Source organism: Coregonus clupeaformis, unplaced genomic scaffold (genome assembly GCF_020615455.1).
Source record: "Coregonus clupeaformis isolate EN_2021a unplaced genomic scaffold, ASM2061545v1 scaf0005, whole genome shotgun sequence".
In the NCBI taxonomy this organism is placed as follows: Eukaryota; Metazoa; Chordata; class Actinopteri; order Salmoniformes; family Salmonidae; genus Coregonus; species Coregonus clupeaformis.
Genome location: NW_025533460.1, coordinates 1,669,847 through 1,693,945, shown reverse-complemented (window position 1 = coordinate 1,693,945; position 24,099 = coordinate 1,669,847). Strand labels below are relative to the sequence as shown.

The 24,099-nt window shown below is 39.2% G+C and overlaps 2 protein-coding genes across 2 annotated transcripts; both read left to right on the top strand.

Moving 5' to 3' along the window:
- The first annotated feature begins 1,505 nt into the window (after positions 1-1,505).
- LOC121577545 (homeobox protein Hox-C5a-like) lies at positions 1,506-5,008 on the top strand. The gene is made up of 2 exons (XM_041891248.1): positions 1,506-2,187; positions 3,157-5,008. Exons 1-2 carry the CDS (start codon positions 1,680-1,682, stop codon positions 3,369-3,371), a joined length of 723 nt encoding a protein of 240 aa, XP_041747182.1. The 5' UTR covers positions 1,506-1,679; the 3' UTR covers positions 3,372-5,008.
- Positions 5,009-13,338: 8,330 nt separating this feature from the next.
- Positions 13,339-15,640, top strand: LOC121577542 (homeobox protein Hox-C4a-like). The gene is made up of 2 exons (XM_041891245.2): positions 13,339-14,034; positions 14,599-15,640. Exons 1-2 carry the CDS (start codon positions 13,596-13,598, stop codon positions 14,988-14,990), a joined length of 831 nt encoding a protein of 276 aa, XP_041747179.1. The 5' UTR covers positions 13,339-13,595; the 3' UTR covers positions 14,991-15,640.
- Positions 15,641-24,099: the final 8,459 nt, after the last annotated feature.

Sequence of the window (24,099 nt, the reverse complement as noted above, 5' to 3'; positions counted from 1 at the left end):
CTTAAAATAAATAAATGTTCGATATTTGTCTGTGGCTCTCTGTGGTAGGCCTATAGGCCTTCAATGATATGTTAAAGCATTAGCAATTGACCTTAATTCTTTCAAAGCCATGCAGTGAAATCTTTGAACAGGCTAGTCATTTCAAATAGCTACAGAAATATTGGAAAATGTGTTTGGGGAGAGAAGAGGAAACGCAAATCACACACAATTCGATAGAAATTCACTGTCTGAAAGACCTGTCTAATTTCTAAGTCTGAATAGACTTCCATTTCAGTTTACACTGTATGGTTTAAGGTTTTGATACATGTTATTAGGTAGGCCTATTTGTAACGTAATACCAAACATAATACTAAAAGGCCTTCTTCTCAGTCACACACAAGCCAATTAAAACCATTGCCAGGCGATGTTGCAGTTGTTTACGGAGGACATTCTGATTGCCTTTATCTTTTCAGATAAACTAGTGATGCAACTTTAATAAAGAGAACTTACTCTTATGAGAATTATTATCAACGTTGGCATTATCATTCTAAGAGTCGTTGTAGGCTATACAATTACTCAATCTTATGCACGCCTATTTCGATTTCTGCCATACCTGCCATATCGAGAAACGTGTTCCTAGTGGTCAGTCAAGCCATTTAGAAAACAATTCCAGATACAATTCAATATAAAACATATAGCCAGAGTGAAAAAATGCGAACTTACAGTATAGTGACCCAAAAAAGGAAGTGCTATTACGGTGACTGCATAACAGAAGGCCAAAGTGATATGCCATAGCAATTGATTGTTTAGCCGTCTATTATTATTATTATTATTATTATTATTATTAGCAGTTTATTGTGAAAAACAATGAAAGAAAGGCTACAGACAATTGCGAGTAAAGCTGTGGTCAGACATTATGTAGCCACCATTGTTGCTGCCTATTCTATTATAAAGGAGGTTGAAAATGGACCTTTTATTGTTTGGCGACCGACTGCCTGCTCTATGCTAGACTTTTAAGGCTGATTTTAAACCTATAGAGCAATTTACCATTGTTCGTTATGGTGGTAATCAATTAGCTTGTCTGCAAGATTAGGCCATCAATGCAGTTCTATCCTACGAAAGAACAATATTCTATGTGCGCGCATGCCTCGATGCGCATAACTGTGTTGTTGTTGCCAGGTAGATCAAGACCTAGCTTGGCACAGAGGAGGAGGAGAGGGCGCCCTATGCCCTTGTGTGTTTAATGCTCTTATCCGTCCCTGGCAGCAGGTGACGCTCTCGGCCTTCCGTCCAGCCCTGCACCGCCAGTACCCCACTAGGGGTACCCACTAGGGTACTGGCGCCTGATATCCGATGCCCGGATATCAGGCGTTTCTCCTATTTCCATTAATAACCTCCAAGTGTGATCTAGCCAAATGTATGACTGGCCGATACGAGCACGTGATTCTTTTTAGACGTCCCATATTTGGGCAATGGATTAAAAAAAATATCCCCCACCTATAAATCGTGGTCATTTTTAGGATAAAACCCCATGAACTTCAAAAGAGCTACAAATCAAACGCTAACGCAATAACAATACCACACCATTATAACTGCTATCTGTACATATTTTACAATTATCGTGTTACATCAAAACTTTAATGCAATAATTTAGTCCGTATAAATGCTTCCATTTCGTTTCCTTAGCGTTTTCTCTTGAAATGAGCTCTTACGTAGCCAACTCGTTGTTTAAGCAAACTCACGATGAGTCAGCCTTCGCTTTGCACAACCATGGCTACCGATCTAAACCCGAACTCAACGTGTCCGGCTACAGTGGTTATGGAGGGCATGATCACCGCGGGTCATTTGCGTCCCCACCGTCCTCGAGCTCCATTGGCATGGGAGAGATGAACGCTGTGCTGCGTGGCAATCCTGGTGACCTTACACCACGGCCAGAGTCTTCTACAGAAGACGCTACCCAGAGACGCATCATGAACGAGCAGACAAGCGGCCAGGGATCTCTAAATCTCGGACTGTATCGTCGAAAACCCGTGATGGACTCAGATTTGTGCGAAATGCCCATCCGCAAGACACAAACAGGAGAGATCAAAGTCGGAACTTTGCAACCCGTGCAGCCAGTAAGACAAGCAAACCATTCGACTCAGCCACAAACCAGCGAACAGCAACCACAAATATATCCCTGGATGACTAAACTACACATGGGTCACGGTAAAGTTTGATGTTTATTTTCGCTTGAATTTGTACAGAAGGGAGAGTGTCCCTCTCACCCTCTCTCCTCCATGTGTTCTATCTTTTTTACCCTCTCTCCTCCATTCACAGTTTTTCTTCCTTGAGTTTTATAGGCCGTATTCGTAAATAATAAAACTCGCAGTCATAAATTGTATGACAAAGGCATCAATTGCTCGTAAAACTGTCCTGTTAAAACGAAAAGGCGATCTGCGTCCAGATTTATGACAGGGTAATTGGATAAAGGAGACACAAGTCTCTGCAAAACCTCAACAAACAATGTGTGCGTTCTATATTTAGAACCAAAACAACATAGTATGATAAGCATGATCCTTATTTTTAGGATATTTGATATGAAGGGTGAGATTGTGGATTTCACTGTACACGCTTTAACTGAACGTTTCTAATGTAAGAAAATGTGTATTTAGGCTACTGGCCTTGGCAACTTATTGTGTGTTATACAACAGGGCATGTAGGCTACTTTAGAGGGACAAAGGATATTTCTGTAACTGTAACAATCCTTGCCCTTGTTTTAGTTGTTGTTAAAATAATAAATAATAATTATAATAACAATACTATTATTAGTCATAGGCCTAATAGTAATAAAATCACAGTGGTTTCATTGAGTAAACCCGAATGGCCACATTTTGGGTTTTTTGTTAACTAATATAGCTCCATATTGATGATCATTTATCCAGCCATCCAGCTATCCTTACATTCATTAGGCCATACAGTAACTTTAAAACTTTAATGTAATCTTTTGACATGGGGATATAGTCACAGAAGAGTGACTTACAGGCTGTGTTTTGCTATTCATTCTTATCCATTGGCAGACTACAAGTCATTGCATGTCCATTGACAAGTTAAGATATATTTTAAGTGATAATGTTTATTCTGTTTTTATATGAAAAGTCCAGTGCGATCACACATTTTCTCTCAATTACACCACAGAGGCTGACGGCAAAAGGTCAAGGACGAGTTACACACGCTACCAAACTCTGGAGTTGGAGAAAGAGTTCCATTTCAACCGGTATCTGACGCGTCGTAGGCGCATCGAGATCGCCCATACGCTATGTCTGAATGAGAGGCAAATCAAAATCTGGTTCCAGAACCGCCGAATGAAGTGGAAGAAGGACTCAAAGCTTAAAATTAAAGAGTCCATCTAAAACAGGGGGCCATTTTCAAACGTTATCAACGTTTCTGTTTGAGATGACATTCAAAGACTCATCACCACCCATGTTTCCAAACAGTGACTTTTCAGTGTGATAATAATGAACATTCTTCAATTATGGATCTGATTATGTAATATATCTGTCATTTTGTTTGAATATTGTACTGTTTTATTTTATATCTTGTAATATGAACTTGTGCAGCAAAGTCTTATAGAACTTGTGAGAATGTAAACGCTTGAAATAGATTAAGTATAGAAAATGCTACTTTAATAATTTTAACGTTTCATCCCTTCCCTTCTTTTTCCTTAAATTATTTTAAAGTTGAAAGTTATTGATATTATCGTATTACTACTGTACTATCACCATTGTTTTCTTCGTGTGAGTTTCCTATTAATTTATTTAAAAAACAACCATGAAAGGTAAATTCCTTGTAGGTTAGCCTACTCTTCAAACTCCTTGTGTATTTCTGTTTCTTTTTTTAACAGGCCCGTTTAAACAACCAGGGATATTAAGATGTAACAGACACATTTTAGTAAATTGCGGGGGCTATATCATTCTCAGTGATGATATTGTATTTGAAATATTCCACATAAAATTGTTGATTTTGGCAACAGTGTCGTGAGAACAGTGAGATACTCATACAATCTAAATAGTTTCGATAAAACATTAAACCTTATTATACATTTCGTAGTTAACATCTATATTGTGAATGGTTTCCTCATATGAAGGGTCTATTGTATTACATAACTTGCCAGTAGGCAGGAGAAACATATTTGGGGGATTTTGGGTTGATTGTTGACTAAGATCGGACTCAATGTGCCAAGTATGATAATGGGATTCGTTTTTTTAACCTCAGCATTACATTTGTGACAAATCATTATTAACAATTTAGAATATTGTGTAAAACACGAAAAATGCATGTAATAGCGGATTTCTGCTGAGAATTGGGCAATACATATCCTAAATTTCCTGCAAATGTCCCATTATTTGGGAACATAGAAAAATAAAAAGACAACCTGTAGCCTATAACTTATGTAATGTGTAAATGATGTTCAATTCAATAATTATTCATTATCAATATATACATTTGCCCAATGTTTTAAAATGAAGAACACAGAACAGGTAGCCTCTCCAACTAAGGTGAGATTTTGAGTTCACATATATGTTGTCATGAGGCAGGAAGGAGGCTCCTCCACAATGAGTAGCTAACAATTAAACAATTTCCTTCTCACCCTCGTTTCCAGCGGCTGCCACAAAACAGTGTCATAACAACCTTTTCTCATATTCTGCATGGTTATAATTGCTCACAAATAAAACTTTGAAGGCCTTGTAGGTAAAATGATTTCACATATTACAGTTCACATTTTCTTGACAAAGTCCTGTTTCACTTTGTGGAAATAATAATCTATTAAGTGGTAGAATGGAGGATGATCCTCTGGAACGAAATGCACTTATTATTTAATGGCCTATTCATTCATCTAGAACAGTTAGCATCATGGTATAGCCTAGATTTAAAATTGCTCACATTGATTAGATAGCTGAAGTTTTGTCTTTGAAGTGGACTGAACTCTTCAGAAGAAAGGCTTTCGTGAATGTTTGTGTTTTAAAGAATGAAATAAAGATGGCTGAATTTGGAGAAAACGTGCTTCATACCACTATGTATTTTTATGATGGTATAGGTCTACTGGAATGTTGTGCAGCCAATTCAGTAGTTGTTTGATTACTCCAAGAAGAAGTGGCTGTTTTTTTACTCTTTGGCCTTTAGCAGTTCTCAACGTGGTCTCAGGTTTTGATGCCGGTTCTCTGTCAGCCTCCACTTCCTCAGTAATTATTTACAGTACAGTATAGACGGATGCCTGTAAAACTTTATGGCCCTGACGCATCATAAAACTTTACAGCTCTCCCTAACACCTCTCAAACAACGACAATTGTTTAACCAAACAGATGCACTTTCAGGAAGACTCTTGAGTCTGAATACATAAGAAAACGCTATTTCCATTGAATGTGGCCAATCTGTTCATTTAGCTAAAATAATAAATTAATCACCCAAGATTGATGAAATGAATACTTTTAATCAAAAGCCCAAGCTGCAGTTGAATTTTTTAAATACTTTTAAAATACATTCTACTCCTAGGCTATTTCCAGAAACATTCAACACAATATCTAGACCTAACAAACTTATGTGATAATGTTAAAGTTTTCTTTAGTCGTTTTGAATGATCCATCAGAGGCAACGTTGTACCAGAAACGATCATTTATCCTTAATAATCAGTTCACATGACTTCCGGTACTCAAAACAGGTCCAAACAGTTCTTCCTCATGTCACATTTAAGGAGCCACTTTTGATGGAAACGTCCACTAAATATAACTTGTAAAGTTGAAAATTATGCATCGATCATTTTCAAAACATCTGTTCAAAGAAAATTCTAGTTTGGTTAAATTTTTTGGGTCATGTCGTTCTGGAATAGTACCTATACACGTCTTGCCTCCATGATGTCCTTGGATGTGTCCTACACCGGCAGCAGTATGACACCAAGTAAACCCCCTTAAGAAGAACCCCTGGAGCCGTCATCACACAGTATCAACCTTACTGTCTCAACCTTATCAACACAGGCAGGTAACAGTGCTGGACAACCCCACCCCACCCCTCTTCATGCCCTTTCACTTTTGAAGTAGTCTTTCCATTATACTAGAGGTTCAACTCTTGTCTAGCTACGCAGTCCTCTGCTACTTCTTGGTACAGTATTTCCCAAACATTATTTATACGTAAAAACCCCTGCTTCCAGGTGAGAGCGAGAGAATGAAAAAAACATTACTCACCCCTATGATATTGTGGTTATAGTTCCCCAGGACGTCCTGCGTCTGACATCCCTCTCGGATATGTCAGTTGCAGGCTTAACGTGTGGAGAAGGGTTGCTTTGGTATCGGATACTTTTTTGTTTCCGTCTGTCTGTCTTTTTTCTTACTTTTAAACTTTTGGAGGTTGTGTATGCTGAAGGCCCTAGGGCGCTGACCCTGAGTGGCTCGCGGAGAACACGTGATGTCATTAAAGTACATTTTATGGTTTGGGAGAGCTGACAAACCAGCCCTCAATATATTTACATCATATATAATCTTAACTGTCGTGAATCGCAGCTGTTGGATCCTCTTCTCTGAGTGGACGGAGAGGTATGAGGCGTTTAGTGAGGATTATCTAGCCCTCAATGCTCTGCGCTCGCATCGTTCGACTCCGGCAAATGGTTCCCAGAAGGTGCAGTAAGTTAATAATCTTGTTTCTCTAGCTTTTTAATGAAATAGACACATGCCCCTTGTAACACCCACCTAACATTAAATGAATGCTGTAATGTAATGTTAGCCTAAGAAATGCCTTGGTGATCTGGCGCTAATGGTTCTCAATTAGGCTCTTTATATGTTGGCATTTTCTCTAAACTCAGATTACTTTTAAAAGTAGACTAGTTGCGTGTGATATGGATGTGATGCTATGGGGGTTAACAGTTCAGTATAGGCTATGTGCGTTTCCTTCAGTTAGTGTAGCGTGTAGCATATCGGAAGCCCCCTGTGTTCTCCTGACGTGTGTGTATATGTGTGTGGTTGTCATTACATAAGTAGACTTCAACACTGCAACATAGTTTTTTGTTGTTGTTGATCCGGCAGTTAATCAGCTTTGATTCAGCAATCAGCATTTATAGTGCATTTAGGTAACTTGAACATAGAACAAAATGGGCTGTTTAGTAATGAACGAATAAAAGTTCCTTTAAAAATTACACATGAAAGCAGGGCAATTGTAGGCTATCAATTGTAGGTTAATTGTAGGGGGAATGCAAGGACTCCAAAATGTGGGCTAGTTATAATTTATTTGCACATTCTGGTATAAGACAATAGCTCATACAATGTTGACTGTAGACTGCTCTGCAATTATATTAGGCCTATATCATTTTACTGAATAATCCAACCCCAAATGTGTTTAAAATGTGTATGATAATATTTCAAATGTGAATGTGAATTTTGTAGCTGACAATTTATGGAAATGTTTAATACTTTAATTAAATTAAATTAAGTACTGACTGCAGTAGCAGAGGAGGCCTACGGCCATCCCCATCCACAACGCCCTAGCAAGCCGCGAGCCTACTTGATAGTAATAGCTCTCACCATTGCCCCTAGTGGCCGGTATTAAAGGCATCTCCTCCTGGACGAACGTCGAATACAGCATTGGATCTCGTGTGACCTGGCTGAGCAGGCAACTCAGAGATAGCAATTATTCCCTCACAAATTGTTTTAGCGAGGATAACAGCAGGTTGGACCATTAAACCCTGTGATGCCTGACAGTATCGCGTGAGCCCCATTCATTCATTAGAGACTCCCGTACTGAACACAGGAACAGATTGTGGAACTCTAATTTTCCGCCCCTCTGAATTTAACTTAAAAAGTCCCAGCTTGGTTGGCTTCGTGGTTTCCTTGTGTTTTACGTTAGATGGCGGCTTGCTTTTAGTTCAATAGACCGTTTTTACAAATGGTGATTTGTTTCATTATTTGTTTGATGTTTGTTGTGAATAGTACCATGAGTAGCCTAGCTTAGGCTTCACAAGTAGCCTAAGAAATGTAGATACATGTTCGTAAGAGCACATTTCTGAATTAATTGAATATCAACAAAAATGTCGATATTGCTGGAATTAAAGTGTTACATGACAGATACAGTCAGAGCCAGAGCCCTACAGAGGTGTATGGCTCAGGATATAACCTAGTTTTATTGGGTCACGATTGGGTCACGTGACGTCATGTCCGATTGACAGCTCTAACCGGACTGCTGCAACTCATGGCCTCATTAACATAACATTGGACTGGCACCTGTGATATTCATTGTTAGAATGGGTCTAAAAAAAGGCCACCGCTACAGGCTACCGCTATACATTTGGAATAATCTTGACTCTAAAAGGCGATGTTAAGTGTTTTATGACATTTCGTTGAGGTGTAACCTATATGGACATATTGGGCATGTTAGCTATAGTGTTGTAAAATTTAAACAAAAAAACTGCTGGCTTGATGTTTACTTGACCTCTCTCAAATGTACCTGATTAATTAGGGTTATCAATTGACTGGAAGGTGATAACCTGGTAACATATGCCTAAAACATATGCTGATTGAATAGTAGGATATGTAATGATAATAATAATACAACATCAGGCCTGAGACAATGTATCTGTGCTGCATGAGGTCAATAGTAGATGGATCACGTTTGATGAGATCTTGTAGGCCTAACTATTCCATTGGTATTTGTGGGAGCTACAGTAAATTGATATCTGATCTTGATAGCAACCATTTAACTGGAAGGAAATAGGCCTAAGAGTAGAAAGAATGCCTGCCCTGTATGCTGGCCTTTATTGAGTAATAATTATCACGCTACTTGGAGAGAAAGATCCTGGAATTTCAGGCAAGCGGAACTCTGATGATTAAAAAAAGGCAGAGAGTATCTGTTTAGTTTGAAAATCTGATGATTCAAAATTTGCAACACATATAGCTAGGCTATTCTTTAGTTATCATTCCATTAGGGAACCAAATTACATTTTACGACAAAATCCTGATATCCACATTTTCAGAATCTTAATGCGGAAACAATTAAGAGGCAGTATTTCAATGTGGTATGTACTTCTAATGCCTGGCCACAGAACCCACTTCTGAAACTATTACATTGCTGATCCCACACCAAACTTTTGATTACTGTGATTATGATATAGCCTAACTTTTATGCTACCTCTAACAATACTGCAATACTACTGTATGTCCATATCAATTCCACCAGTTACTCAAATCAGTGTTGTACCACCTCAATGACTTCTACTCTGAAACATCTGTATTAATAACATTATGTTTTTACTGCATTTTTACCACAACAACCCTTTAAACTACCCCTTAAAATGAATGATGTGCATCAAATTACAGCTCCCATCAGGGTCACATTTCTCCTGATCTGTCCCTTAATAAATAAATAAATCCCACGATGCTGTATATTTATTTCGCCCACCTCTGAATTATTATCGCACCTACTCAATTATCCAAGTCTTAACAACATCTGAAACAGCCTACACTCTCAGAAAAAACGGTTATTTGGGGTTCTATAGAACTTTTAGGGGTTTCATATCTGAAGCAAGCGATAGAACCCTTTTTGCTTCTATATGGAACCTTCATTTTTTTAAGAGTATAGGCCTCTGTTATTAAAGCAGTACTATCAATGATCAAGTACTATCTCACTCAGCTATTGCACCCCAATACAATCACTGTCCCCTTCAACTTTTACTTGTACTTTTACTTTGTCAACTTTTATTTTTACAACACTTGTTAACTGAACTTCGTATTAGTTTATATAGTAGCCTCACTTTTTTATTTAACATTGGATTGGATTGTGTTAGCTTTACATTCTGTGGGTTTCAATACTGCATGTTCTAATAATTATTAAAACCTTATTCCCACTATTATAATGAGCGTATTGCTTTTAACAAACAATCACAATATAAGCTAATCATCTCTGAAGATTAGTCATCAATATCGATCTCGAGTACACGTCAGTCCTTGCTAGGCCAGACACACTAATGACCTTGGGGTTAACTCTCATGCAAGCACAGGGTATAATTGATTTGAGTGCAAGAGGGCACAGCTGAGGTCACCTTAATGTAGGCAACATGATACATCTCAAGTGGTGTGTATGTGAAGGAACTTTTAAACCAATCAAAATGCAATGTATAGACACAGGCTATTTTGTGTTTTTCCTAACATCTAGCTTCAGCAACAAAAATGTTGATTGTATATTTATCTTATCACATTTGATTGCCAAACTCGGGTCATGCATTGTAGAGATAACTTTTGGTGAGAACTATTGCAGGGAGCTGGAACATCCTGACTAGAAGAATATGAAAGTACCTTAATCTTCCAACTTGATCAAACTGCATCGAGGAGAGAAAATACATATATTGTGATATATAACTGAAAATATAGCCTATTCGAATATTTTCCAAACCCTTGCCCTGGGATTTATAATCCATAATACACCAATTATCTGCGAATGTCACCTTATGGCTATGGCTATGGCTATGGCAACAGGTGAAGGACTTCTCAGTCAGCTTGTCTGTTTGATTGGATAAATTGGCATGTCGTTGATCTATTACTGCATTCAATTGAAAGTGAGTTTCAAGTGGGTATCAACACCAAGTCACAACGTTTCAGAGAAATGGCTAAATGTATAGTCCCTGCACCGCATAAAACCCATAAACAGAGTAGTGCTGATATTTTCCAAAAGCATGCGTTGAGTTGAAGTAGCCTCCATATGGCAACAGAACCCATATAGATTCAAGGAACGTCATTTTGCCATAATAAAAATCTAACACGACGTAAAATTAATTTCCTCAAGGGGTTAATTTTTCCATCTCTTCTGATACTCAGTTATTGAACGAGGTAACATATCTAAATGGCATTTGTGTGGAGATTAATTTCATAGGTGATTCTTCATAAAAAAAACTCATTGGCAGTGAACTATTGGAACGAGTCAATTGCAAGAGGTGAAACACCAGTCAAGCCGTCTAACTAATATTCAAATGTACCTTCAGCGTGAGAGGGTGAGAGAGAAAGAGGACTGTGGGGGATGGGAAATTAAACGATAGTATTTTCCCCCCATAAGCCTATAGGAAGTAACTTCATAGCTGGTCACGGGCCTCTCTTAGCCTATTCGTATCAAGCAGACTAAGGTTCTCAAATATGAAACAAACACATATAGACGACGGTATATTACTTCCTTTTGAAAATTGTGATTACTGTTATTCTTTATATTAGTATCGTCATTGCTCTTGAGGTTTATATTTATTCATTGTAGCTTATATTCAAGCTATTTTTTCTGGGGAGTTCACTTTTGATGTCTTGCATAGGCATAGGCATAGTTTATTGAGTATGTTCAGTGCGCCACACTCGGGTTACCCAACGGTCAGTATGGTAATGAAGAACACAATATACCTCAGGGATAATAGAAAGTTATTTTTCATTTCTTCTGTCACGTGGCCGCATTGTGTCCTCCGTTTTTCCAAACTGAATATTTATGATTAGGAAGGGGTACCCGCAAGGTTATATTCAGGGACATTTTGAATAACATTTGATTACAAATGTGACTTTTGCGCATGCATATTCAGTTGTTTGTTGTGTCTTTTGGCTACTTCTTGAAGTTCCTTTGTGTAGCCTATACGTTCCAGGGGTATGCCAAACATAGGACATTCAGCTAAAGGCATACATGTTGTGCAATGAAAGATTTGAGTCTTGCCTCTGCTTGGTAATTTACGGGTCTAATAGACACTAACCGCGTCTCACAGTGTGTTGCGGAAATTTCTCAAATGTTTGGGTTTTCTGTGTGCTTCTTGTTTAGATGACACTATTCACTTCCAAAACTATGATGACAGAAATGTTAAATTCTATATAATTATTACCACTTTACCATTATGTGCACCCATTAATAGCCATTAATATATTTCAAGATATAGGCCACTATGTGTTGTGTTGTGGGTATTGACGCTTCATAACCTATACGCTAGGCTGTGAGAAAGTTTCTACGAGCCGAATACGTAATATATCCAAAATATGTCTGCATGACATTGGCCTACTTATTATTCTGAGTGAGATTTATTAACAGTTATTTCCAGTTTTCACAATCACAGCTTGCAGCATTGGAATGCAGCTCAAGCCGCCTATATGCACCCTGTAGAACCGAATTCGTGTTTACAATTGACAACCGCAAATTCGCCTCTACGGGCGGGAATATATGGGCGATTTCAATACCTCTGTGTCAGGTAGAATGTAGCAGCCCACCAAGAACATCTGATAATGCTTCAATGGATGAAAGCAAAAGTCTAACCTTTGGAAGATGGAGAAGGAGAGGGAAAGTGGAGCCGCAAAGAGAGAGACTGTGAGAGACGGTGCGAGATAGAGAGCGGGAGAGAGAAGAATGATCTAGGAAACCGTAAAGCACGCGTGCGAGCGGGGATCGTTTGAAACGATTGATTTACTGCATTTACAGCCCAATAAAACTCAAACAACAAGGGGGGAGGGGGGTTCTAATAAATAAGCCATTCTAACTTTTATGTGTCGTTTTCATTTTTATCCAATAAAAACTGACACGGCAATGATGCCTGTTATTTAGGAAGTAGACAGTTAACCTGGAGGTTCAGCTCTCAGTCTCTCTGATATAGATCGTGAGGGGGACTCCGTCTGTAATTCGCCAGGCCATTATCACTCATAGGGTAATTATACAACCATAACTGCTAGTCCATTGCAACTACAGCTGCAATCTACTCCTATTATTACCACCAATACCACGACCTAATGCTATATTCTAGTCTTAGGTTTACACAAGATGAAAAATTGCAATGACAATATTGTTGTTGTTACAACAAGCCTACAATAGGCTAGTAATGGCCTAATAGCCTATTACGCATATTAGTATCATTATTGGCCTATTCATATCGTGAAAATTAACATTATCATAGGCCTATTAGTGGCATAGTACTGGTAGTAGCATCATCCTCATTGGTTCAGAATGGTTGAATTGACCCTGTAAGTAATAATCTCCAAACGATTGGCTTGTCAATTATCAATACGGCCCAATTAATTAGACGTGTGTTATCGTAAGAATGTTGTCCTGTTTTCCCCAAATCCTCCTTTTCTCCAGATATCTGTTATTTTATATCAGTGTTAGCCGTTGACTGTGAGTATGAATGCGTTCTGCTGTCATGGTTTAAGAATGGAGTGGTTTATCTGTGCTTAACCGCATAGTCCACATCAATTTACGCCATTGTTACTTTGATCTGTTTGTTTTGGTGTACATTTTTCCGAGTCATGTCACGACACCTTTGCTCAGCCTCAGTCCCTGCCTGATATGTATGTCTATCTGCCTGCCTGTTTCCTCACATAGCCTCCCATGGATCTTCGCCTCTTTCTGCCCTATTTCATACTGATTTTGGTCGAAGAGCCGAGGCCTTGCCTCGAGAAAATACTCTTACACCCACACAAAGGGTACAACAATATTCGGATAAATATTTCGTTCCTTATCCGGGAACTACCTCGCCAGCTGCCATTGGACTGCTGTGTCACGTGGTTAAAGTAACTTTACAGGGTCGCTTGCTAGTAGGAGGGCTTTATGGACCAGAAAAACGACAAAGGTAGAAAAATTATTTTTCACTCCAGAAATTAATGATCATGAGCTCGTATTTGATGGACTCTAGCTACATCGATCCGAAATTTCCTCCTTGTGAGGAATATTCACAAAATAGCTACATCCCAGAACACAGCCCTGAATACTACAGCCGCACGAGAGACACCAGCTACCAGCATCACCAACAGGAGTTGTATCCTCCGCGAGTGACCTACCAGGAGCGCCCGTATAACTGTGTAAGCATCCCCGAGCCCGAGCCCCAGACCGGCCATGGGCTCACACACTCGGGGAATCTACTTGCGGGGAAGGCACAGACAGCTCCACTTGAACCCTTGCCACTGTTACCCACATCCCCTACCACCCCACCGACTGCGCCGCCTGCCTGCATCCAAGCCGCCCCGGAGAAACCCACCAGCTCTGCCTCGGCTAAGCAGCCTGTAGTGTACCCATGGATGAAGAAAATCCACATCAGTATCGGTAGGCAATCTGTGTTGTTATTCTCTTTACTCGCTCTCCCTTCCTTTCGCGCTCTCTCTTCCCCTCTTTCACCCTTATTTTACCTATATCGCCTGGCCTATAACCGGCTCTTGCTAAGTATGTTGAGAGAGCAGCCCCTTTGAAATGGCACATATGAAGTGGATTTACGAGTCAGCATTGGCAATTACATCCGCCATAAATTTTATAGCGGAGGCACTAGTCTGGACAGTTGTATTGCCATGTAGGCTTTTTCTGTTATGTATGTGTCAGAGGGAGGAGAGAGTGAGAGAGGAAAAGAGGGCTAAGGATTTTTTTTTAAATATAATGTAGAATAAATAATTCAGCTGAACCCTCGCAGTGGAGAAAGTGCTACCCATTATAGAGACCACGAGTCGAGTCCCTGACTGTGAAATATTTTATTGGGGATTAGATAATAGTGATTCCATTCTCCATTAACATTGCTATTTCTTTTCATATTTCAATTCACGCCAATCTTGCTTTCTATTTCCTCTTCTTTTCCTTTCCCTTTCTCCTCTCTTCTATTGACCTCTACAAACCTCTCAGCGAATCCCAATTACAATGGAGCAGACGCAAAGCGGTCCAGGACAGCTTACACTCGCCAGCAGGTCTTAGAATTGGAGAAGGAGTTCCACTATAACCGCTACCTAACTCGGCGAAGACGCATCGAGATTGCCCACACCTTGGTTCTCTCCGAGCGCCAGATCAAAATTTGGTTTCAGAACCGAAGGATGAAGTGGAAAAAAGACCATAGGCTACCCAACACGAAAGTGAGATCTTCCTCCTCATCCAACATTAGTGCGACCTCCGGGTCCACCACAGCGTCAACAACAGCCAGCACTCTCCCGCGTGCTGTGGGCTCCAACACCGTGCCAGCTTCCCAGGAACTCTCTCGAGTGTCCGTAGTCGAACGAGACCAGGATATTACAAGGCTATAGACACAAAATAATATCTGACAAAGAGGATGAAAAAACAACGGATTATTTATACAAATATATATATATATAATTGTTCCTATAGTGTTCTTGTGCGTTAACGGGTTTTTCCTCTCAGTCCACAGCTATTCAACTATGCATGTTATATAGCATGGATTACTGCAGATACTGTACCAACGGATTATTACGGTTATCAGGGTTTATTTATTTATGATATATAATTTATTTTTAATTTTTTAGTAAGTTGTTCTGACGAAAAATAGTAGACATTATCAAAGTATTTGCCTGTGGCAGAATACGTAGCTGTCAATAGACTTATACATACACAATCGTTTTATTTATTCTCTGAAAAATAATGTTAGGGTAATTTATTTATTTAGGCTATTCATCTCAGAGGTGACAGTAACAATAGCCAGTATACGTACCATTAAACATATTTTATTTTGCAATACATGTGAATCAGTGAAATGTTGTGAATTATTTTTCAGCACAACCTCTTATCAAGCAAAGTCAATAAGGGTAGTGTGTTTTGTGATTACATTTTTGTGATTTAGATTTATTTGAATTGATCGTTGTAAAATGCAACAAAATAAGTTGAGTGTATTTGTGATAATCGTAGTGGTCAATAAAACCGTGTCGAGTAGTTTAGAATACGTTTGAGTCATCTTTATTTACGTATTAAGCACAAAAACGTTATATTCTATATACATGTGACCTACACCATGTTTTGAAAGTTAATTCATGTAAGAGATGGGGAACCCTTGAGCGTCCCCATTGCAAACGAAGAAGTGCTCGAACCTTAAAGTTGTAGGCCTATATGTCATCGGAATAACTGATTGATAACTTCCCTTAGAGCAGTTCCATTCTTCTATGAGTGAGAAGGGCGGAGTGTTTTCCGAGTCATCTCACATGAATAGCCCTTTCAGAGTTCACCAAAAGGTTTAAAATGTTTTTCCCAAATTCAAATAAACATTATGCATTATAACTTAAACTAATGTCATAAAATGTGTTTGCAAGTACGAGCACAGGTGACGTGTTTCAAGCAGGCTATCAACAATGTTATGGACCTGCGTGCGAATCTCCATAAACCTATATGGACTATAAAACATAACTAGACCTATGAAAGCCAAAATAAATTGGCTATAACTGAAAACATATTTGGATATTCTATTATGTTATTCCAAGAAACATTTGTAATTGTAGAAAACAATTACAAATATTTTAATTGTAGAAAACAGTGAATTCGTCAACTTATTCCATAAAAACTATTTATGCACAATCAGTCCTACCCAAAATCAAACCAGCTGGTATGTCTCTTCAATCTAAAGTGATTTTAAAATGTATAGGTTAGACTGCTATTAGCAGCGTTATAAAACTCACTGCAGCTTCGTAGCCTACAGATTCGCTTTCAATCCACAATTTGCAAGAGTTGTATTCCAAGCCATTTTCACATGCAAATAACACTTGATATCTTCTATAGGCTATCTGTAGTGCTCAAGGGGATGACATTCCAAGCAAAAATACTTTTCAAAACTGTTTACAAAGTGTTATATGACAACAAAATCATAAACGCAGGAGTAATATGTCCTTAGTGTTTTGCTGTAATATGTGTATACGTTAATAAGCAGCTAGATCTGCAGATTGTGGTGTTAATTGCCTGAGGCCCAAATACTGCTAGTGAGCATCACAGTATAGACTGAAGGTGTAAGCCTTGATATTCTAAGTCTTAAAGGAAAATACCACTCAACATCTTTTGGTATTTGTTTCATTAGTCCACAGTTGATACATTCCAAAATGTTTTGCATGTCAGTAATCAAGTTTTCAAGATATAGAGGGATACAGTATGATGCGTTTTGCAGTTTTTTAGTGGAATATTCCTCTTATATATATGTCCACATTTTAGAATGGACCACTCAACTCTTTCATATAGAACAAAGCAACATGGGCCTTTCTGGGTTTCACTTGGCCATGACTTTCGGGGAGGGTGGAACCCCTCCAGATCCACACACTGTTCCGGCTGCCATTATACTCCCGGACACCGGTGAGAAATGAGGGTGTATGCATACCAAAATCGCTGCCTCCACGTGATCTCTTTTGTATAGCCTACCACTCTGTCGCCCTATAGCGCGGCTGAAAAGGGCAATCATATATTTAAAAAACCAGGTGGACGATATAAAAGACTGGGGTTCACGCGGGGGACACGTTTTCTGTGCGATTAGCTTAATTTCAGTCCGGGATGCTCGACCTTTTCAAGGGCCTGACATGTCCGGTCAAGCTCCCACGACTTGTAACGTGTGTGTATGTCTTCATGGGGTTGCCTTGATTGTGGATGTTTGTTCTACGTTAATTGACCTGTGGAGAGTGTGTGTGATGTGGCTTGTTAATTGTCCTGATACTGTAGCCTATCTGTGACCTCTAACTACAAATATGTAGCCTAATATCTCATTATGCCATAATACCGTAAATGCGTGAGTAATGTCTGAAATTAATAGCCTATAACAATGCTTATCTTACGATTATTAACATGTAATACACCTGAGGCCATGCAACACTAAATACTTCGTAAAGGCCTGTATAAAAACATTCAAGGTTTATAATATAATATATAATATATGCCATTTAGCAGACGCTTTTATCCAAAGCGACTTACAGTCATGCGTGCATACATTTTTTTTTGTGTGTATGGGTGGTCCCGGGGATCGAACCCACTACCCTGGCGTTACAAGCGCCGTGCTCTACCAGCTGAGCTACAGAGGACAGCATGTATGGGAAGAAATGTGTCCTGTGTGGCAGAGCATGGCGCTTACAACGTCAGCATCATTGGTTCGATTCCCAATGTGCCATCCATATGGATAAAAGTGTCTGCTAAATGACTACAGTGTATTTTTAGGCCTGAGTGTACAAAACATTAGGAACACCTTCCTAATATTGTATTGCACCCCCTTTTGCCCTCAGAACAGCCTCAGTTCGTTGGGGCATGGACTCTACAAGGTGTCGAAAGCGTTCCACAGGGATTCTGGCCCATGTTGACTCCAATTCTTCCCACAGTTGTGTCAAGTTGGCTGGATGTCCATGGGCGGTGGACCATTATTGATACACACGGGAAACTGTTGAGCGTGAAAAACCCAGCAGCGCTGCAGTTCTTGACACACTCAACCCGGTGCGCCTGGCACCTACTACCATAACCCGTTCAAAGGCACTTGAATCTTTGGTCTTGCCCATTCACCCTCTGAATGGCACACATACACAATCCATGTGTCAATTGTCTCAAGGCTTAAAAATTATTCTTTAACCTGTCCCCTCCCCTTCATCTACACTGATTGAAGTGGATTTAACAAGTGACATCAATAAGGGATCATAGCTTTCACCTGGAGTCACCTGGTCAGTCTATGTCATGGAAAGAGTAGGTGTTCCTAATGTTTGTACACAGTGTATATTTAACATCAAATAATTTGTGATAAAAGTTGGTTAAATGATACAACCTAGTAGCCTAGCTTTAAATTGTGTTTTTAGAAATCAATATTTATCTCAATGTCTTCCTCTCAGAATAGCCGATAGCCTACCAAATATATATCCGAGAATTTTAGCCTACCAAATATATCCACTATTTTCATGTGGAAAACGTATCGCATATATTTGCTCCATTGATGGTGCATTTCCCACTCTCTGTTTGTATATGCCCATCTTATAAAGTGGCTTTAAAAACATGAAGACGTGTTCAGCATTGAGGTTATCTGGTCCCAAGGCGATGATCAATGGGCCTATAGGCAGCACACGTGTTCATCCATCTAGTAGCCTAAACTTGTACAGTATCACCTCCTACATACTTCCCAAGTGTCTTTGACCCGACAGAGAGAGATGTCTGTGTCTGTCAGGCTTGAATTGATAGGCTACATCATCGGGCTTCTGCACTTACTGTGTTTACGTGGACATTTCTGAGCGATCAATGTCAGTGATGAATACACGTCCATTCCATTTTCATATTGGCAAAAATAATCGATATCTATGACCAACATCATTGCATTTGCTAATGAAAAGTTGGAGTAAGAAAAGTGTTCAGGGACAATTGATAGGTTGTAAAATGAATTTCGATGTAACCAGCAACTCCAACAACTCCAACATACAATTGTCGTGATAAGAGCCTAGAACATGCCTATTTTCTCAAATGCAACTATTTGATGTAACAAATAGTTCACCATAAGGATGTCTGCATTAGCCTATACTTTTCGATTTCAGTGAATCCTTAAGAGTTTCGGAATGTCTTGAAACGGAATAGGCCTGGTATCCATAGACTGCACCAAATGGTTTACAAAAAGTATGCACATTCTCTTTTTCTTTCTTTTGATTATCTCTCTCTTAAAATGACAATTTTGGTTTAAAAAGTCATAACTTCGTTTAATTGACTTCCCTCATCATAAGCGTTAATAAATGATAGCCCAATACCTCTTACATTGGATCTTTTGATTTAGGCCTATTGATTATGCCTACTAAATGGACTGAAATATCAAGGGTTTCATTAATGAGCGTATTCACCCATTTGAACAGCTGTGGTGAAATAACTAAGCATGTGTAGGGTACTCTTTTTTTGTTTTTTGCATCGTTGGTAAATATTTAAACACCCAATGACATGTTTACTTGTGAGTTCGTGTCTGGCAACGAAAGGGGTCATGACCCTACTTGAGACAGGAAAGGACACTTTAGAGGAGCGGGAAGAGGTGCAGCAGAGACCCATTCAGCGCTGTGGTATGGGTTATGGACCACTGGCTGTATTGGCACCAAACTAGGCTATTATGCAGGTGCAATGGGCATGGCACATGGACAGACATTTGCTCTCTGGTCAACGAATCCTTCATTCAGATATGATGCAAGGAGTGATGAAGGACTGGATCGAACTTTGTATTTTTGTAAAAGGATTTAGCCTCTGCCTATAAACAATATGTTTTTTTTACTTTTAAGTTTAAATTGATTTAGTAGTAGGTAGTATTTAGACTTTTCGTGTAATTTGGTAGCCTACAGCCGTGAGTAGCCCTTAGCCGTGAGTAGGCTAAGGGCTCGAAATAACACCCTTATTTCTTAAGCCTATATTTCTCAAAATGGGTCTATATGACGTGATATTGTCATTTCATAAACAATATATCCGTCTTCAATTCAGACAGCCTCATGTTGGCAAGCACCCTTGATAGTTTTTTGTCTATAGGCCTACGGCCGTTTTAATAGGCTGAGAAAAGTGCTTTCAAACTTGCAATTATGCTATAGGCCAATTGGTTTAACCATAAAATTACTCAAAACATTCTGCTTTGTGTAATTCAGTGGGCTTACATACAGCTTTCTGTGTCGCTGCATGCCTGGAGGAGTCCCCAGCCTCTGGGCTGTTTTGGAACTGTGCAGTGTCTTTCCAGCATTCCTCCTTCTCACTCTGATTTATAGCACGTTTTAAAGTTTTGCCCTTATGTGTCAAAAAAATACGGAACTCTTCCACAAGACATTTAATGGTTTTGGAATAGCCCAGGCTATTTGAGAGGACACATAGGCTACAGCTGCGGGGATGGCTTCCTAACTTACGCAGCCTTTTTGTGATAACTGAATCAAATGACAAAGTTATTAGAAAAATATTTTCTATATATAGCTTACCATTTGGATTTCGATTTTACATTGGTAGCCTAGCTGATTCCATCTCTATTGGGAGATCGCCGATGGTTTCAGTGTGCAGGAGCCCAGAGTTGAAGCAGAGGTCGTCTGGCTATTGAACAAAAAGCGCGGCACTCTCAATGGTGATGTGTTATAAATCTAGCTGCGCCCTTATTCAAACTCCGAAGCACAGCAGATGTTCCCTTCTCCCCGGATGCGTGCGTGTGTGTGTGTGTATTTGTATTTGTGTGTTTATGTGTGTGTGTGCGTGCGTGTGTGTGGTCGTTTAGGACCTCTCCCTGTAGCCTATCACACGTGATGTGATGAAAAATTATACTTTAGCCTACATGAAACGAAACTATTTGCATATTGTCATGTATTATCCGATGTACTTCATAACATTGTAAAGAATCAGTTTTGCGAAAGGTGGCTAGTATTTTCATATATGTCTACAAGCACACGCCTGTCCCCTCACAAATCACATACACACCCTTAAGGGAGTTTTGCAAGTAAAATAATCTGGTGGTTGTGTCAACACGTTCTCTCAGAAAATATGTGGTCTAAGAGAATGACAGATTTATATTACTTGCTCCTTTCAAGTTTACAACATTGTAAATTATTCGCCAATAGGCCGTTTTAAGTCATGTGATGGATGGCAAATAGGATACTATTGCAAAATAGACTACCTACTATCTTTCCATGTCAGTTGTCCTTAAGATTATATGCCTGTAGTCTAATTAGACACTATGGTGGAATTTTATTTAGATTCATTTGTTAATTGTTTTATTTTGAGGACTTAAGGAAATGCAGTTGCACAGTACCTGCTGGTCGTTGGTATTCCCTCAATGGATCCTCTCTGTCCACATGTGACTAACTTACACTTTACACTACAACATTGCTTGTGGGTAGGTTTATGGGTGTACTATTATATTTTTAAAAAATGAGTGTTTACGTGAGGGTGGAGGTTATGTTTTTTCCTGAACATTAATTCCAATTTAATACAGTTTATTAGGAGGATCCAAAATTCTGCTTGATAAATAAAGTCCTATTTGACTCTAACTTCAGGCCCATTGGTGGAGAATAATGCCCAGTCCCATCTAGTCCAATGGACAAAACATTTTACTACTTGAGGAGGAGGAGACTATCAAATAGGAAATCTCTATGCAAATGAGCAATACAGTGAGGTCAGTCAGGTTATTCTTCCTATCCAGTCACAGATGCAGTGTGAAACATGTCAAAGGAATAATGGCACTCAGAAGATACTTCCACTGCAGATGTATGGGTGTCAACAGTAATCAACAGTAGGCCTATGCTCTGATACATAAAGCTTTCCCCACACAAACAGTCATGACTGCTTCATCACCAGTGATTATTCTGTCATGTCAAGAGATTGAATGTAGATGGTGTGTGCTCAGGGCTCCAGCAGTTATTATGACCTCATCCTGAGATGGGACAGTAGGGCTAACAGGTTATGCTAATGTCTATCAACTAAGTTTATCTTGTTAACACACACACACAATAATAGCTTATATTTGGCTATAGTCTTATAGTCCTCTAATTGACTTGCAACAAATGGTAATTATATTCCTTCATATCACACATAAATATAACAATTTAGGTCATATTTAGGTCATACACTGGTATAGGACAATGTAGGACCTTTCAGCTATCACAATAAACTCTAAACCTATAGCCAGGAAATGAGATAATAGTCATGTAATAACTGTTAATGAGGCCATTTATAATGCTTATCTAGGTTAAGTGTGGATAATACCTCGTCAAATTCAAACAGTCCCACACTTCCACCTGTTTAAAACTTATAAGTCCTGATGTGTTGTTGTGAATATAATGGTGGATGAATGATGAAGTAGAAAAATGATGAAGATTTCAAATTGCCTAAACGCCCAATTTAAATTAGAGAACTAATTAGCCGACATACATTTTTTAATTATAATTTAGAACCTGTGTTGTCTTGAAACAAGGATTTGCCATCCTGCGAAATTGTCTAGCACGTTATTATTGGTCCAACACAACAATTGGTCTCTTCAACGGTCGGCCAACTCAATCTTTTTTTATTTTACTCGGCGTTGTTTACAGCAATAGAAAGCGATGGAGTCATAAATCTTACCCTGACTGCACCGAGACAGCGCCATTTGTATGCATGGTTCTAACCACAGCCCGTACCTTGCCTATTCACGTCTCCCCAGCTCGCCTCTTGCCTTCTCTCACCCTCAGCTCAGTCTGTCCCCTATATAGACTATCACACCATTTGACCCCAAGGAGAGTGCCTGTGTTTGCCTGGGGCTTAATCAAAACGTATTTTTGATTGTTTGTACAGTTCACAAATCACTATCTGCCTGATAAGTTCACTAAACAAATAACGAATAAACTAATTGTAACATGTGAGCCTTTTGTCTTACTGACTACATACCTATAGTTACCAGCAGCACACAACCAGTTTGACTTATTTGATTCAAATCTTCTTCAATATTTAATTGCAGTTTTTTTTTTTTATTATTTTTTATTGATATTTCTTCTCGATATCCCCTAGACCAGCTCAAAGGCAGGGACTATACATTATAATGGTTTGACATGGTGAGGCAACCGCAGGCGCGAGCGATGCGAGAGGAGAGTAAAAAATGATTTATTGTCGACATCGCGGTTCACACAGAGTTCACGAGGAGCTGCTGCCTGCTTGTGCCGAGAGCAGAGGACAGGAAAGGCTTTAGCTAGTCTAGCTCTCTGAAGAAAGAGAATAACAAAATAGAAAAGGGAAAAATGTGCACAAATTCTTACAATGAAAATGTTCGTTTAATGGTGTCATACTCTGTAAGTAATAATTATATGAATATTAATAATACATTAATCGTTTTTTGTCAGTGTGGTCAAGCAGAATTGAGAGGGATATGGCAGAGTAGTTTTGCTTCAGAATAAAGAGATTGCGAATTATATAATTGTGCAATACTTGCATGATTTCTTTAATAAATCCAAGTGTTCACATTAACGATAGGCTATATTTAGCAACTTTTGCAAAATTTCCAAAGGCTTTGAGAAATCACAATTTTCCATAGAATTATAATAATTTGAAATGTGACTTCTGATAACCTCAATGTTAGGCAAAATTCCAAGAAAATTTTCCAATATTGACTTTGTTTAGGCCTGTCTTTTCTGGTGTTCATGGCACATCAGTTATTTACATGTACGTCATTTAGCAGACGCTCTTATCCAGTTAGTGAATACATTTTTATTTTATTGGCCCCCCAGTGGGAATCGAACTGCTCTATCAACTGAGCTACATCCCTGCCGGCCATTCCCTCCCCTACCCTGGGCCAATTGTGCGCCGGCCATGAGTCTCCCGGTCGCGGCCGGCTGCGACAGAGCCTGGATTCGAACCAGGATCTAGTGGCATAGTTAGCACTGCGATGCAGTGCCTTAGACCACTGCGCCACTCAGGAGTCAAATTATGAGGATTATTTAACACGGG

What these genes read in the sequence shown, in the direction of transcription:
- LOC121577545 (XM_041891248.1), top strand. Translation starts at nt 1,680, where the DNA reads ATGAGCTCTTACGTAGCCAACTCGTTGTTTAAGCAAACTCACGATGAG. An exon ending in TAAACTACACATGGGTCACG is followed by an intron (nt 2,188 to 3,156) that starts GTAAAGTTTGAT and finishes ATTACACCACAG; the next exon opens with AGGCTGACGGCAAAAGGTCA.
- LOC121577542 (XM_041891245.2), top strand. Translation starts at nt 13,596, where the DNA reads ATGATCATGAGCTCGTATTTGATGGACTCTAGCTACATCGATCCGAAA. An exon ending in GAAAATCCACATCAGTATCG is followed by an intron (nt 14,035 to 14,598) that starts GTAGGCAATCTG and finishes CAAACCTCTCAG; the next exon opens with CGAATCCCAATTACAATGGA.